The 16,836-nt window shown below is 39.0% G+C and overlaps 1 protein-coding gene across 4 annotated transcripts in view; it reads left to right on the top strand.

The window, feature by feature from the left end:
- Positions 1 to 1,496: 1,496 nt before the first annotated feature.
- Cr2 (complement C3d receptor 2) overlaps positions 1,497 to 16,836 on the top strand; it is a 37,813-nt gene continuing 22,473 nt past the window's right edge. For 2 of the 4 annotated variants that reach the window (XM_027934634.3, XM_027934633.3), the window contains exon 1: positions 1,497 to 1,610. In XM_027934634.3, the coding sequence (XP_027790435.2) occupies positions 1,553 to 1,610 (58 nt within the window). In that variant the 5' untranslated portion in view covers positions 1,497 to 1,552. Of the gene's footprint in view, positions 1,611 to 9,331; positions 9,512 to 11,145; positions 11,246 to 11,653; positions 11,740 to 12,299; positions 12,699 to 15,160; positions 15,338 to 15,418; positions 15,522 to 16,173; positions 16,260 to 16,836 lie in introns of those variants that run through there. The other 2 variants (XM_071600116.1, XM_071600115.1) reach the window with 2 other exon arrangements.

The following is a 16,836-nucleotide window of genomic DNA, read 5'->3' as shown; positions in this document are numbered from 1 at the left end:
CCTGTGAGTCATATTCCATGTGGGTCATCCTGTCTCAGCCAGCCCTTCAGATGGCTGTTGTTCCAGTTGATGACTGCAACCTCAAGAGACTCCAAGCCTAACTAAGCTGCTCTCAAATTCCTGACCACAGAAACTGGAAGATAGCAAGTGTTTCATCTGGCTTTAAGCCACTAAATTTAGAGTAATTTGTTACTATACATTAGACATCTAATTTAAAATTCCATTCTACAAAAATACTATATACTCTTCAAAGATGTCAAGATCATGAAAGAGAAATAGACTGAGGACTCTTTTTTATTGAGGGTTAGGGGGCAAGGGATTGAACTCAGGGGCACTCAACCACTGAGCCACATCCCCAGCCCTATTTTGTATTTTATTTAAAGACAGGGTCTCACTGAGTTGCCTAGCACCTCACTTTTGGTGAGGCTGGCTTTAAACTCTCCATTCTCCTGCCTCAGTCTCCCGAGTCACTGAGATTACTTATAGGCATGCAACCCCCGGTTCCTGGTTAGACTGAAGACTCTTAAGGATAAAAAGGTGGAAGAAAATCATGATGATCAAATGCAAGCTATGATCCTGGAATGATACTGGACCAGGAAAAAAAAAAGTTTTTGTTTTACTGACGTTTTGCTATAACAAAGATAATTGAGATGGTTGTCAGAATTTGAATGCAATCAGTAGATTATAGAATAGACTGTGTCAATGTTAATTTCTTGTTGTTGATCACTACTATAGATAAGGGGGGAGAGTACTTAGTTTTAGGAAATACACATTGATGTATTTAGAGGAGGGATATAAATGACTGTAAATTTTACTCAATAGATTCCAAAGTAATAACTATGTAAGTATATAATCATACATATGCGGTCTACACATCTTTACAGAGAGAATGGTATACAAAATATAGTAAAACGTTAACAAAGGATCTGACTAAATGCTACATAAGGATTCTTTGAACTATTTGTGAAACTTTTCTGTAGAAATAACTTCAAAGTAAAAAGAACTTAATAGCAGAGGTGGCAGCCGTTCCTAAATTGCCTAAGTAAACTCAAACTGGTTTGTTGTTGCTGTTGGTTGGTTGGTTTTCAAACTGAGGGCTGAATTCAGTAATTTTAAATGAACTTAGTGAGTCCAACCAGAATTTAATAATAATAATAATAAAATAATAGGATAGACCAGCATAACATCCGAACTTTGAACATTTTAGTTTGAGTACTATTTTGCGAAATGTTTCAGTTCTAGAAAGAGAAAATAATGTGCTGAGTTGCAAAAAGTTGCACTGAGGGGAGATTCTGAGCTCAGTCCTCTTGCGCCCGCCCACCTCCAGCCAGGGCCACCCCTCCGCGCCTCTTTCACCCCACCCTCATGCGCTGCCTTCCGCCCCCGGGCCACCTGCAGGTGAGCGTGCAAACCTCGCACGAGGTGCCAGACACTATATAAGGACCCGCCTCCCAGTGCTCACAGCTGTCTGCTGCCCAGCCCTGCCCTCCCGCAGCTGCCAGAGGCTCGCGGGTCCCGGAACGCATCCCGTCGCTGGGGCTGCCGCCGTGGCATGGGCGCCACGGGCTCGCTCTGGGTTTTCTTGGCTCTCTTCGCGCCAGGGGTTCTCGGTGAGCTGGGAGGGGGAGCGCGGAGGTAGGGATGCGTCTGGGACAGGGAAGGCTTCAGTGCCCCTATGCAAAGCATGGAGCCAAAAGCGGGAAGACGGGGACAGTGACAGACGACTGCCCCACTGGCTTTGGGAAACTTCCTCCCCAATCTCCGGGGGGTCCTGATTGTCCCCAGTCCCTCTTCTGGGAAGTCAGAACACCCAGAATTGGAGGTTGAGTCACAGAGGGACGCCATTGGATATACCTGGTGTGGCTGGTGGCAAAGGAGATCTTTCCTACCCTGGGACTAGGTAGTGCTTCTAGCTCTCCGCCGGCGGGAGGTCTGCGAGCGCCTAAAACCTACTCAGGCTGTGCGCACGTGTTTCTGTATACACAACTATGCTCCTGCCCAGGAGCAGTAGCAGAGCCTCGGTCCCTTGACCTAAATAAGAAACACCTCTGGTTCCCGACTGTGGTTTCAGATATTTCTAACTTTGATATGACTTTGGTAAACATCTCGAGTCGTTTCAAAAAGTTGAGGCATGAATTAAAACTTTAGTTTTCTTCAGTGTTTTTGACCTTCTGTGAGAGTGTAAGCTTTAAGAAAGTCTCATTCAATATCATAACTTTTTTTCCCTCCCAGATTGGCTTGATTTTAAAGTATTATAATGTGTTTTGATGAGAGTCTCTTGGCTACTGTGAGTCTTTGTAATTATCTCCCATGGACAATGAATTCTTAGTTTTTTTAAGACGTTTACTGTATGAAGATTTCAATAACTGGGTGACTTTTGGCAAGTTATTTGGTGTTCCCCCACCCTCAGTTTCTATATGAGATGAAATCAGCATTAGGCTGCCCTACCATTTCATCTCACTGAGTTTCCTGATGAAAATAAGCAAATGAAGGGTAGATGTCTGTGGTTACTACTAAGTCAGTAATAAGCGCTGCCTGGATCTGTTTTCAAGGAGCCAGCGCTTAAATGGCCACTCCCAGTTTAAGGAGTTTGAGCTATTGAATTTATTAGTTCCATTACATCTATTTGCTTTTTGGACATTGAACTGTCTCCTGGTCCTTAGTTGAATATTCCTTGGATTATTTTCTTTGAATATTTCATTGCCTTTATCCCTCTTTCCTTTTCTACCTAGTAAATCCTTTGAACAAATGCACATCCACAACTTTCTCTGACACCTGCATATGGTACAGCACCCAACCTTACTTCTTACCAGCACTCCATTACAGTTTCTAAAATTTCAGAGAAGATTTTAACAATTGAAAAATAAATTCGTCACCAGCCTAGTTAACTCACTATTCCCTACAGGTACACATTCTGTACCAGAGCAGGATCATGGCCTGGGTCCCTTAACTCCACACACATGGAAAAAAACAAGATCTGCCTTTCTGTTTACTCTAAAAGCTCACATAGTCCTATAATTTGTCTTTTTATCATTCTCATTCCAATAGTCTAATCCTAAGCATCTAATTGCCTGTCCAATGCCTTCCTCTCTTATAGATTACTTTGCCTCCTGCCTCTTTAACCTTTTAAATCATGAAAACCAAATATATGTGTGTGTATATATATATATATATATATATATATATATATATATATTCATGCATACATATAATATACATATATAATGTTTTCATTATTCCACTCCCTTGCTCAAAAGTCTAAATGGATTCCCACTACCTGTGGAGGAAAAAGCTACTCAGCCAGTCAAGCTCTTTCTGATTGGATTCACCTCCTTGCTCCCTGTGCTGCTCTGCTCATCCTCTTGTCCACCTGTCATCCCACTGCTCATGGGTTGGCCACTCCCCCTTCTGACTTTTACTAGTACTGTGCATTCTCCTTAGATCATTTCTTGGCTCTTGACCAGTTTCCTTCACTTATGTGTCCTTAAGAAACCCTTTATAATTATAATGCAACAATAAAAATCAATTTTAAAAAGAAAGTCTTGACGTACCTTTTTAATATGTAGATGCTGAAAGGAAAGTGACCACAACACTCAGAGCAACCAAAAGATCTTTATTGCAGCAGTGCAACAAACAGAAAAGAAAGAAGGAAAGAAAGAGAGAGAGAGCGAGAGAGAGAGAGAGGAAGCGCACACAGGAGAGAGACAGAGAAAGCAAGAGATATAGCAAGAGAGAGGGAGCAAGAGAGAGAGAGAGCAAGAGAGAGAGAGCAAGAGAGAGAGGGAGCAAGAGAGAGGGGGCCTGGCAGGAGGGAGTTTTTATAGCCCAAATCTAATGGGGCCTCTGGGTCTGCAAGCTGCCTTGTTGGCCCAAGGGGGGGTTAAGTGTTCAGCCTTGAGCAGGGTTGAATGTTCAGACTTGAGGCAAACAGGTGATAAAAGACCAGATAGAGGCGGGTTTGAGTGCGTGGGCTATCTTGCAGCCAACATCTGTTCAGTCTGCCCTGCAGACAACACAGTTCAGCCTGCTCTGCACCCAACAGATGCCACCTCCCACTCTGCAGGCCCCCTTCTCCCTCATGGGTTTAGAGTATGTATGATCCAGAAAGCTGAGGCTTAACAAGCAGTTTGGAAGATTCTGAAGCAGAGGTCTATATGGCACACTGCTTTAAGTCAATAGAAAGCAAATTTTCCTCTTAAGATGTTTTCTCACCTTTTCCTTTTGATCCTTCACATAAATGGATCAAATTTCTTGCACTCTTAGACTTCACTCAGGCCTTCACCCACTGGCAACCTGAGCTCATTCTGTGCTAAGAAAACAAAGTTGTGAAATAGGGAGTCCCTCTTTTCCCCAGCAGCTGATGTACATAGCTACCCCCATTGGGGATGATTCTGCTCTCCTCTGATTAAGGCTTCCTGTCATCCAGAATAAAATCCCTGCCCCTTGTCCTTGACTAGAAGGCATCAGCTCCTCTTGGAAATTCTCCATTTCCCCCTCACTCTCTCTGCTCCAGCCACACTACCTTCCCCCTCCCTGTCCCTTGGTCACAGGCACTTTGTCAAGCCTTTGCACAGGTGTTCTCTGCTGCAACGTTCATCCTACCTTGCCAGATCTTCTCCACAGTCAAGTCTCAGTTCACTCTCCCTGTCGTCCGACTCTCATCAGAAGTAACCCAGGCTACTCTCTCATCCATAACCCTGTCTTCTTTTCTACAGATCACCAGTCACCTTCTGAAAGTTTCTTGTTTATTTATCTGTTCATTGCTTCTTCCCTCACTGGAAACAAGTTCCACGACAGCACGGTCTTTATTCTTCCTATTACCTGACATAATTTCTATCACAGCACATGACTAGGGGTTCACACACCTATGACAATGGAAATATTCTTTCCCCTGAAGAAGTTGACTTCTCTTCCCGTGTTCACGGTCACATTCCATTCCCTCTTACCTTTCCAAGCTGTCCTCTCTTGCATCTTCCATTTGTTCCACTCTTGAGACCTCCTTTGTGGGTGGGAGGGGCTTCTCATCACTCAGTGGAACTCCAATTCTCTGCAAATTTCTCATCCTTCTCAGCAGATTTCTCCTTGGCCACTTGCTCGTTCCTCTTGAGCACCTTCACCCACCCCATCTCTCTCCTCAAGCTACTTTTGGCAAGGTCACTACTAACCTTCATGCTGACAAAACCAAAGGTCATTTTCTATGCTATCTTTCTCAGTCTTTCAGCAAAAACTTACTACTTCCTCCTTCTTGAAACAGTTTTATTCTCATCTTCCAAAACAAGATTCTGCTCTGTTTTTTCCATAACTGTCTGTTTACTTTCAGTCTCCTTGGCCCTATCTCTAAATATTCGAGGGTTTTGGGGCCTTGTCTGTCTTTTTCTCTATCTTTTTCCTGAGAGATCTCATCTAGACTCATTGCCTTAAAACTCTTTATAAATTGATAACTGATGTTTATTATCTGTATTCCTGACTTCAGTTGCAAATTTCTACATCCAGCTGCTTACTTGGTATCTTCATTTGGATGCCTGCTGTGTTAAATATGCCGCAGCTGAAATGGAACTGATTCTGCACATACATGCACCCCACAGCATGCTCATGCACATGCGGGCTTGCACACTTGTGTGTACACACACTCACACACACACGATCTGCTCCTTTTCTAGGCTTTCCTATCTAAGTGCATGGTAATTCCATCCATCAGGTAGCTCAAGCCAAAAGCCTAGAAGTCATTACTGAATCCCCCATTTCCTTAGTTCCTCATCTAATCCAACAGCAAGTCTTTGCTAATTTTACTTCTGAAATATATTTCAAATCCATGCACTTCTCATTCTCTCTCTCTTTAGACCAAGCCTCATTTTTTGCCCTGCTTCTAAAAATCAATCAATTTTCCGCTCAATTGCCAGTATATTCTTTTAAAAGAGTAAATGAGGTCATGCAACTCTTCTGCATGATCTTGCCAATGACTTCTATTCAAGATAACATTTAAACATCTGCCTGCGGCCCGAAAAGCCATATGAGGTCACTCCTGCTGACCTCACTAACTTACCTGTACTACCCTGCTTTGATACTACATTCCAGCCACATTTGCCTTCTGTGGAGTCCTGTAGCATACAAAATCATTCCTAATATTAGGCCTCTGCTGGAAATGCTTCTACCCAGTGCTTTGGTTGGCTGGCTTCTTCTGATCCTTCAGCCACAACTCAGAGTCTCTCCTCTTTGCAGTCCTCCCTTTACCAACATGCAACAGATGTTATATGCCACCCTGACCCTTTCTGCTTCAGGTGCATTACATTTCAATATGTTACTCTATTTCTTCACAGCATCATCTTATTTATTTTCTGGTATTTATTTATGATCTGTTTCCTTCTATTGGAATATAAATTCTATGAGAGTGGGAACATCATCTCAAGTTCACTGATGAATTTCCTTTACTTGGGAGCATACCTTAGTTAATATGCATAACGGTCATTCAAAAAATACTCATCAAATGCCAGGAAAACCCAGTATTACTGTATTTGATCATAATTTTCATTCTCAATGATAGTTTCCCTTCCTACCTGCTTTCTGACTAATCTTTCAGATAATTTTGTTATCCTACATACATATCCTTCATTTTTTCCAAATGGATTTCTAAGTTAAATGTATGCCTCTTCTCCAGAAACCACTTTGCCTAGTTTTTTAAAATTAATTAATTTTACAGTAAAATGCATGTTGACATGTAATTCATAAATGGAGTACAACTTCTCATTCCTCTGGCTGTACATGGTTCAGAGTCACTCCACTAGTGTAATCATACATGTATATAGGGTAATCATGTCTGTCTCTTTCTACCGTCCTTCCCATTCCCACAACCCCATCCCTCCCCTGACTCTCCTCTACACAAACCAAAGTTGCTTCATTCTTCCCAATCCACTGGCCCCACTATGGATCAGCATCTGCTTATCAGAGAAAACATTAAAATGTTTTTTTGTGTGTGTGTGTGATTGTGCTTTGCCTAGTTTTTAACATGATTTGGGGATAGTGTGTGTGCGAATGTCTTGTCACTGTTTCTTCTTTTAGATGCAGTCACTATGTACTCTAATCTTCACTCCCAATTGTGAAGAGGGTACAGCAACCCTCAAGAACATTCATATTACTTAATGGTTCATGGACCAACCTTTCCTTTCCTGATTGAAAAGACACTGGTTTCTGGAAGTTCTGTCTTATGACCTGGGATTTTGGCAATTTGATTATTAAAGAGAATCAATGTGCCCAGAGAGAGTTTCCAAGTCTCCTTATTAAGGATGAGACTTTTCCATTAGTCTTCATCCAGAAAATGTGATTCTTGTCTCCTTTCCTAGTAGAAAGTCATACTACAGTATGCTTTATAGAGCACCCTTTATTTTTGAAATTTCAAGTTCACTCTTAGTCTGTATCATTGCTGTTGATGAAATCTTGTGGGTTTAAATTGATTTTTCAGCCTGTGAAAAATAATTTGGTATTATCCTTACGTGCATCTGGTAACTAGAGGTTAAACCTCTTGATTAGAATCACAGGTATGAATAGTGTCAAGTCATGAAGTGTGTCTTCATGAGATCAAACCCTCATTTTCCCTATAATTCTTGCTGTTTTACAAAGTATGCATCTGAGAGCATTTGTAGGTATTGATGGAAGAAACTGAAGGAGTTGAGAAAATAAATAGAAGGGGACCTACAGTGATATCTGGGTCCCAGTAGTGATGGCCATTCTTAGATCCTCTAATAAAAATATGGAGCCACAGAAAGGGTGGGTCTGGCTGCAACTCTGGGAGCTCTGTGAACGCCTGTGGGTTAACCATATTTATCTTTTGACTTTCACCTGAACTGTCTCAGAATTGTTTGAAAAAATATTTATAAAGTTGATGTTCAAATACATTTCTTTTCTGGGAGGGCCTCAGAGCTGGGCACTTTTTGCCTGAATTACCATCTGATCTGAAATAAGCATTAACTTCTTGTTCTCTGCATATAAATTTTGGGAGTTGAAACTTGAGCTCTTTCTCATATGTAGGAAAAAGACTTTTCTAAGGATATCCTCAAGTGTATGGTTGTTATGTTTTTTTATTCATCTCCTATGACAGCATATATCTCATTATCATCATCACCACCACCACCATCACCATTATTTTAAATCATGGGGGAAAAAATCTTAATGACTACTTCTTTTTCTTTTTTTTTAAAAAAAACATATTTTTAGATATAGATGGACCATTATTTTGTTTATTTCTTTATATGTATTGCTGAGAATCAAACCCAGTGCCTTACACATGCTAGACAAGTGCTCTACCATTGAGCCACAACTCCAGCCCCAACTACTTCCTTTTCTTTAGTACCCAACAAAAAGTATTTATTAAGCACTCTGGAGGGTTATATTACTCTTATCAGATTGATAAAATAAAATAATGAAGAATAATAAACACATTTTTTTCTCTAGACCCAAAAGGTTTAATGATTTAAATAATTATTTACATTTTTTTAGTTGTAGTTGGACTAAATAATTAATAATGCCTTAATTTTATTTATTTATTTTTATGTGGTGCTGAGGATTGAACCCAGCACCTCACACGTGCTAGGCAAGCGCTCTACTGCTGAGCCACAGCCTTAGCCCCTATTTACATCTTTAAAGTAATTTTAAAGGATCATACATGTGCCTTTACAAAATCTCTGATGTTCTTTAGTTTCCTATGCTACTCCCCAATGTTTTATTTGTAAGATTTTTTTTTTACTTATAAGGTTTTAGTTTTTACTTAGAAAAACTAGGGCTGTGTTTTTTGTTTGTTTGTTTTGGGGTGTGTGTGTGTGTGTGTGTGTGTGCATGTGTGTGTGTATGTTCCAAACTTACCAAAGGGTATACGTTAATTATGTCCAGGGTTTATTTTCTATCAATTATACCTCAATGAAGCTGGGAAAATATTAGCAACCTCTCCCTTTGCAAAAAACTCAAAACATCTGTATCCTGTTTTCCCCAGGCTCTAACCTCACCATGAAACAAATAAAAAACAACAACAAAACCCACTGTTTTTTATTTATAAGGATGTAAGAAGATGGAACAGCCTCAGGGTGTATCTGGATTTTTATGAAAAAATTCTTTTCTCTAGTTCTTCCTCTGAAATCTATCCTAAAATTTCTTTGAACCTCTGAGCTTATTTCTCCGTATATTCATGCCTAGTACAATGCTATGTGTTCTTTGTTCTAGACAATATTGCATCAGTTTTAGCTTACTTTATGGAGATCAAAGTTGTTAGGATAATGGGCAAAAGATAGAAGCAGAGAAGTTCAGCCTCCCTTAGTTTTGATATTCCTGTGGTCTCTGTCTTTAGGTCAGTGTAAGTTCCTGCCAAGGTATCATTTTGCTAAGCCTCATGTTCAGAGTGATCAGTCTGAGTTTGCTGTTGGGACATCTTGGGAATACAGATGTCTCCCTGGGTATACCAAGAAGTCATTCTTTATCACCTGCTTAGAGACCTCCAAGTGGTCAGATGCTCAGCAGTTCTGTAAACGTGAGTAATCCTGTCATGGAGGAATCTTTGGGTTTATCATAACATCTGTATGGAATAGCCTGTTATTTTCCAGACAAAAGACCAGTAAATTAGTATGTCATGCAGTGAAGAGTACTCCTAGAATCTCCATGTTTCCTTTTTTTCCTTAGGGGTATTGATTGTGGGGGTTAAGTCACCACTGCAGGCAAAGCCTATTAATCCTATTTTCTCCATGACTAGGTTCTATAATCTCTATACTGTATTAGAGTGACGTTAAAAGTTAGTATGCAAGGAATGTTAGTTTCACCCTTCTTAGCACATTCAATTCGAGAAACTGAAAAACTAATAGATATGAAGAACTACACTAGACAGTGGGGTTTGGAAGAGACAAAAAAATTAATTCAATAGCTTCTGCCTTTAAGGAATTCCTACATTAGTTGTAAAGACTGATTCTTAAACATATATTGTACTGTATCATTTATTTATAGAGGTAAAGTACTATATTATAGAGAAATAAATAGTAACTGATATCTGCAGGAAATAGAGAAATCCAGGACTTTTGGACTAAGGATGTTTTATCATATGCAGAAGCATAGTTGAGCATGGTGGTGCATGACTGTAATCCCAGTGGCTTGGGAGGCTGAGGCAGGAGAATCTCAAGTTCAAAGCCAACCTCAGCAACTTATTGAGGCCCTAAGCAACTTAGCAAGATCCTGTCTCAAATAAAAAATAAAAAGGGCTAGGGATGTAGCTCACTGATTGACTGTGTTACCACAGAAGCATAGAAATATGGAAGAACATACATTTAGAAGAAAAAAAAATCAGTGAGAGTGGAGAATAGGGTGCCCGGTAAAGAATGTAGTTGGTTAAGTAGATTGGTGTTTAACTATAAAAGTTCATGCATTTTTTTCTATAAAATGTTAAGCCATTGCAAGTTTTTAAATGTGTGGAGTGGCCTGGCCATAATTGTACTTTAGAGAATTATGCAGTGATATGATGATATATGAGACCAAGGGAGACCAGAGTTAGAAACTCAATAATGCAATGAGAGACTTCAACAGGATCAAAATAGTCAATTTGGAGAGAAATTTCTGCAACCCAGCGGCTAAAATTTATTGACTAATTGAACAAAGATCAAGGAGTAAAGGGTGAATTACAGAAAGGAAATGATGACCCTGAGGGTTTCTTAATCTAGATTAGGCAGATGATGCCATCAACTGGTGCATTTTGATGCCATTCAAAAGGGGAATTGAAGATTATAAGTTATAATTGACCACAAAGTTTGCATCCATGCTCATAAATAGAGATCATCTATGTTAAACAAATAGTGCTCCAGAATGGACTGATCCTTTGAGAGTTAACACATTTTGCCCATGTCTATTTTTTTAAGTTGTAGTTGGACACAATGCTTTTATTTTATTTATTTACTTTTATGTGGTGCTGAGGATTGAACCCAGTGCCTTGCACCTGCTAGGTGAGAGCTCTACCGCTGAGCCACAACCCCAGCCCCTTGTCAATGTCAATTTTTTAAAATAAATATAAGTAGGCTCATCAGCAGATTCAGTCAGGTTGGGATTTAATATAGAACACAACCTGTCTTCTGAATCCCAACCCCAAGTCCTGTTTTTTTTTTTTTATTTTGTTTTCCCTTGTAGGTAAATCATGTATGAGTCCTAGAGAACTCCTCCATGGCTCTGTGCTTATCCCTGAGGGTATCAAGTTTGGGTCAACAATCACATATTCTTGTAATAAAGGGTGAGTTGGCAGGATACATGGTTACTAGTAGTTCAAACCAGAATCCATCAGTCTTCCAAAATAGACCAGAGTCATTGTGATCTCCCCTTTAAAGTTCATAAGCAAAAAGGAGTCATCTTGACCTGCTCCAGAGACAGGTCTTCAGGATCACCCAATAGAGCATCCCTAGACAGAAAGAGATTGGGGCTACACTGTTTTTAACCTTAAATCTCCAATCCTATAGACTTGAAGGTCCAATTTAATCTGGTTTTAGATTCTTGAATTTTTTATAAATCCTTAGTGTACTGCCACTCCCTGTCATACATGATATTCTTTTTTTCCTTTTTTTACATTCTTTCAGTAAAGAAAGAACTAGTTTTCTAAAATATAATGGTAGCTGGGAGATGATCACTCATCTCTTGTCTTTAGATATCGACTCATTGGTGGCTCATCTGCTACATGTATTGTCTTGGACAATACTGTAATCTGGGATAAGGACATGCCTTTTTGTGAATGTGAGTACAACAATCTCTTTATGGCATCCTATATAATTTCTCTATCCTCTTTTAGGGGGAAACTGTGCAGATCCACATCAAAATGAGTACTCAGGAGGGTTACACTTGGTTTAGGTAGTTCTGAGCACAGAGTGTGATCTATCCTCCTCTGTGGCTCTTACTCCCAACACTCTTTCCTTTGATTACTATCTTTTGGTAATGTTATTTTATAGTGAATGACTTCTTAGATATAAAATATATCATAAGATTACACATTGACCAACTTTATTCCATGCAAAAGTAGGTCATCCTGAGTGCCTTCTGTAACAGTTTATCTGTACTCTGAAGTAGGGACTAGGGACAAACTCATAGCTTTTTGAGTTTTCATCAACCTGTTCCATGTATCTTCCTGCCTGGCTACTTCCTATTTAGAATCATCTTTAAGATCAGGACACAGAATTGCAACAAAAGGGATAAATGGTAGGCTGAGTTGAAGTTTGGTTTATAAGAATGAAAACAAAATTCTTAGGAAGTATAACATCTAAATGCCTTCTCTCTTTTCTGACCTACCTCCTTAAAAGCTATTCCTTGTGAGTCACCCCCAACCATCTCCAATGGGGACTTCTATAGGACCAGTGAAGATACCTTTTACTATGGCATCGTGGTAACTTATCATTGCAATGTTGGACCACGTGGGGAAAAGCTGTTTGACCTCGTGGGTGAGAAGTCAATATATTGCACCAGTCAAGACAATCAAGTTGGTGTCTGGAGCAGCCCACCCCCTCAATGTATTCCTCAAGTCAAATGCCCATTTCCAGAAATTGAAAATGGAATTGTGGAATCCGGATTTAAACGTTCGTTTTTCTTAAATGATACAGTGATGTTTAAGTGTAAACCTGGCTTTACCATGAAAGGCAACAACATGGTGTGGTGCCAACTAAACAGCAAGTGGAATCCTCCACTGCCAACATGCTTCAGGGGTAAGTTGGGATGAAATTCTGGGTATCTGGAAATAAAATTAGTGCCTTGGCAGGATAAATACATGGGACGTACAGGAAGAGTAGGAAAAGCAAACCATATGTTTCTGGGATTCTTTAAAAAAAATTTGGAAGTAATATCTAAATGTTGAAGGGGTAGAAAATTTTATTATTATATTATGGGACATTACTAGATCTGCATTAATATAGGGAATATTATAAGACACTTTTTAAAAAAACTCTCAGAATGGATTAAAGACTTAAAATGCAAGACATGAAACTACTGGAAGAAAACATAAATGAAATGCTTCAAGACATTGGAATTGGCAAGGATTTTTTTGAATAAGACCCCAAAAGCACCTGACACTAAAAATCTGTACATCAAAAAAAATGACCAACAAAGTGAAGAGGCAACATACAGAATGGAAGAAAATATTTGTAAACTACATATCTGGCAAGGGGTTAATAACCAGACTACACAAGGAACTCAAACAACTCAAAAGCAAAAATTTTTAAATAATTAAATTTAAAAATGGACAATAGATGTAGTCATTTCGGGAAAAGAAGACATATGAATATGAATAGCTAATATATGAAAAAAATTCTTAACATTACTAATGATCAGAAAAAAATGCAATATGACATCATCTTATTCCAGTTAGAATGGCCATTATCAAAAAGAAAAAATGTAGCATGTGCTGATGAAGATATAGAGAAAAGGGAATGCTTACATAGGGTTATATAAATGTAAAATTTGTACAGTCATTATGGAAAACAGTAATGGAGTTTCCTCAAAATATTAAAAATAGAAATACTATATGAAGCCAGCAATCCCACTCCTGGGTCTATATATATTTAAAGGAAATGAAATCAGTGTGTTGAAGAGACCCTGCACTTCCATATTTACTGAAGCATTATTCATAATAACCATGAAGTGGAAACAGTCTAAGTATCTATCAGCTGAAGATGCATAAAGAAAATGTAGTGCACAAACACAATGGAAGGCTATTCAGGAATAAAATGAGAAGAAAACCTATCATTTATGGCAACCTGGATGGAACAGGAGATCATTATGTTAAGTGAAATAATCCAAGGCACAGAGAGGCAAATACCACATGATCTTACTCATGCATGGAATCTAAAAAAGTTGATCTCATAAAAGTTGATTATAGGATAGTGGCTACCAAAGCCTAGGATGAGATGGGGGGCGGGGGAAGCTGAGGAGACACTGACCAATAGATACTAAGTGATAAGAGAAATAAATTCTAGTGTTCTGTTGCACAGTAGGATGATTCTATGTAATAATGATATACAGTACATTTTTTAAAAGATAAAAGAAACAATCTTGAAAAAATTCACCACAAAAAATGAAAAATATTTTAGAATATTGCTATATTTACCATGACTTGAATATTATACAACATATTCATGTACCTGAACATCACATGGTATCTCATATATTGGTACAATGTTGTTCCAATTCAAAATAAAATAAATAATAACAAAATAAATAAACTGGGCGCAGTGGCACATACCTATAATCCCAACGGCTTGGGAGGCTGAGGCAGAAAGATTGTGAGTTCAAAGCCAGCCTCAGCAACTTAGCAAGGCCCTAAGTAACTCAGTGAGACCCTATTTCTAAATAAAATATAAAATAAGGCTGGGAGGTAGAATTTGAGTGCTCCTGAGTTCAATCCCTATACCCGTCCCCCCAAATATATTATATATGTAAATATATTATATATAGAGAGAGAATCACAAAGTCAATAGAGATTATATCTATCTATCTATACCTATCTATCTATATATATTTAGATTTCTTTAAATGAGGATAAAATGAGCTCTCAATCCTATTGGCCATGTCAATTGGGGAAATTAGGTGAGATCAGAATTTGATTCAAAATATCATGGACATTATACATTTTCACATTGAGAAATATAACCTTTATGAAAGAAGGCTAATAGTCTGATTGGGTCTGTTCTCCCATTCTTCCCTTCTCCCCTACTCTTATTGCAAAAGATCTAACTTTCTAAAAACATGGCAGCATTGGAAATTCCTTTCACAAAGTTCAGAAAGCTCATCAGTCTTGTTTTGGGAGCAGAAAAGAAGAGACAGATTTGGTGTTGAAAATGTGTTCCTGAAATATGGTTCCCTTGGTTCCACTATTAGTGAAAGAGTATCTTGGATGCTGTAGTAGAATGAAATGAAAAACAATGAGTGAGTGTGATGTTTCCTGCCAAGGATCAAGAATAGAAAAAACAGGTAGCTGCCTAGGTCTTCATGTCCAAAAAAGAGCAGTAGAGTCAGCCCTCTCCTCCTCTCTCAAAGTGGGTCTCTGCCTTCCCAGGAGAGTTGATAGAGAATCTCCATTCCACTCCTATCAACCACAGTCTTGCTATAAGTTGTAAAGAAGAAGGTTCTTATTTCAGAAATAAAAGACCGTCTGGTCTTGTTCTTTTCTCAGGGTGTCTACCACCTCCACATGTCCACCATGGTAATTATAACAAAAGGGATAAGGAGTTCTTTACAATTGGACAGGAAGTGTCCTACAGCTGTGACCCTGGCTACACTCTCATTGGATCTAACCTTGTGCAGTGTACATCCTTGGGAACCTGGAGCCATGCAGCCCCCACATGTGAAGGTGCCTTAAACCTCTTATGCAGCTAAAGGAAACTGAGCCGTTTCCTGACTGCATGTACCAGCCTTGTCTCTTTTTCCCTAGTGAAATCATGTGATGCCATTCCAAACCAACTTCTCAATGGCCGCGTGGTTCCTCCTCCTAACCTCCAGCTTGGGGCAGAGGTTTCCTTTGTTTGTGATGCAGGGTGAGTGTGAGGTGATAGGGCCTGAATTGACACCTATCCAGAGCTGAGAAGTGCAACATGTGAACTCTAAAAATAGTTCATTTTTTTTTCTCACTTTGATTCTTTTTCCTCTCCTTTTCTTTACACTTTATGACTAAGAACTCTGTGAGTAACCATACGCTTTTCATTTTCTACAAGTGTATGAATTGGGTATGGTCAGTCAAGGCTGGAAATTATCAATTCATTATTTGAAAAAGAAGAGTTTTGGTTCAAATGTTAAAGGTCTTGTTATAAAGAATGAATACATGATCTGGGTTCAGTCAAAGAGACTCCTCAGGGTGAACTTGTGTAACAAGGTCTTTGATATTTTCTTCTCTAGGATCTGAGGCCTTTATCTTCACGATGGTCAAGAAACTCTTGACCTTTGGATGCCAAAGAGGAGAGGGAGAGAATTCAGGAAAAGAATATGATTCTTAGGCTTTGTTTTCTCTCTGTTGTTACCTAGTCTGGATCTATCGTATGACTGAGTGGACTTACAAGTAACCTTGGACTTTTTCCTTACCAGAAATGCTTTAAAATATAGATTCTATCCATACTTGAAAAAAGTGATTAATTCCATGCAACAGAGAATTGGTTTCTTTTAGTGATGATTTGCTACCCCTTATTATTTAAGGTTCCGATTAAATGGCAAATCTTCTAGTCAGTGTGTCCAAGAAGGAATGACAGTAATCTGGAGTAATAAGTTTCCTGTCTGTGAACGTGAGTAGAAAACAAGAATCATCAAATATGGATCTTGCCTCTTGATGTTGTTTGTGTTTACATACGTTTGCCAACTATACATCTTATCCATGTGTGTGCTTTGAATGAAGACATCTGTATTTATGTATTTATATCCATACAGGCATATATAAATAGATATGTAGATGCTCACTTTTCTCTCTGTTTTAGCATGTAGAACCAGAAGGGTTAAATTTACTCAGTTGACTGCATGTTGTATTGTGGATTCTAGACATACAGTTACCAGGACCAAAACCAAGCATAGAAGGATGTGCTAAAACAGTTAAACTGTGTCTTCCTGTGCAAGTTCCTCTACTGAAGGGCTCCTCTTGGAGCCAGGGAAATTAACTAAAAAGGGTGGAGTTTGGTAGTTTTCTCTTTGTTCTGAGGCTTACCCAGGAGAGGTGTGCATATTAACAACTAATACCATTCATGCCCATTAGGACACACAAATAAAGGATATGAAGTGATTATTCAAAGATTCTGTTCACTTCCTGTGACTTTCTCAAAGGAATCTAGCTTTGAGGAATGGCAGCTGACCTGTGGTCAAGTTGCAGTA

The sequence above is a fragment of the Marmota flaviventris genome, chromosome 12 (assembly GCF_047511675.1).
Source record: "Marmota flaviventris isolate mMarFla1 chromosome 12, mMarFla1.hap1, whole genome shotgun sequence".
In the NCBI taxonomy this organism is placed as follows: domain Eukaryota; kingdom Metazoa; phylum Chordata; class Mammalia; order Rodentia; family Sciuridae; genus Marmota; species Marmota flaviventris.
Note: the sequence above shows the minus strand (reverse complement) of the source record. Positions and strands in the feature narration are given on the sequence as shown.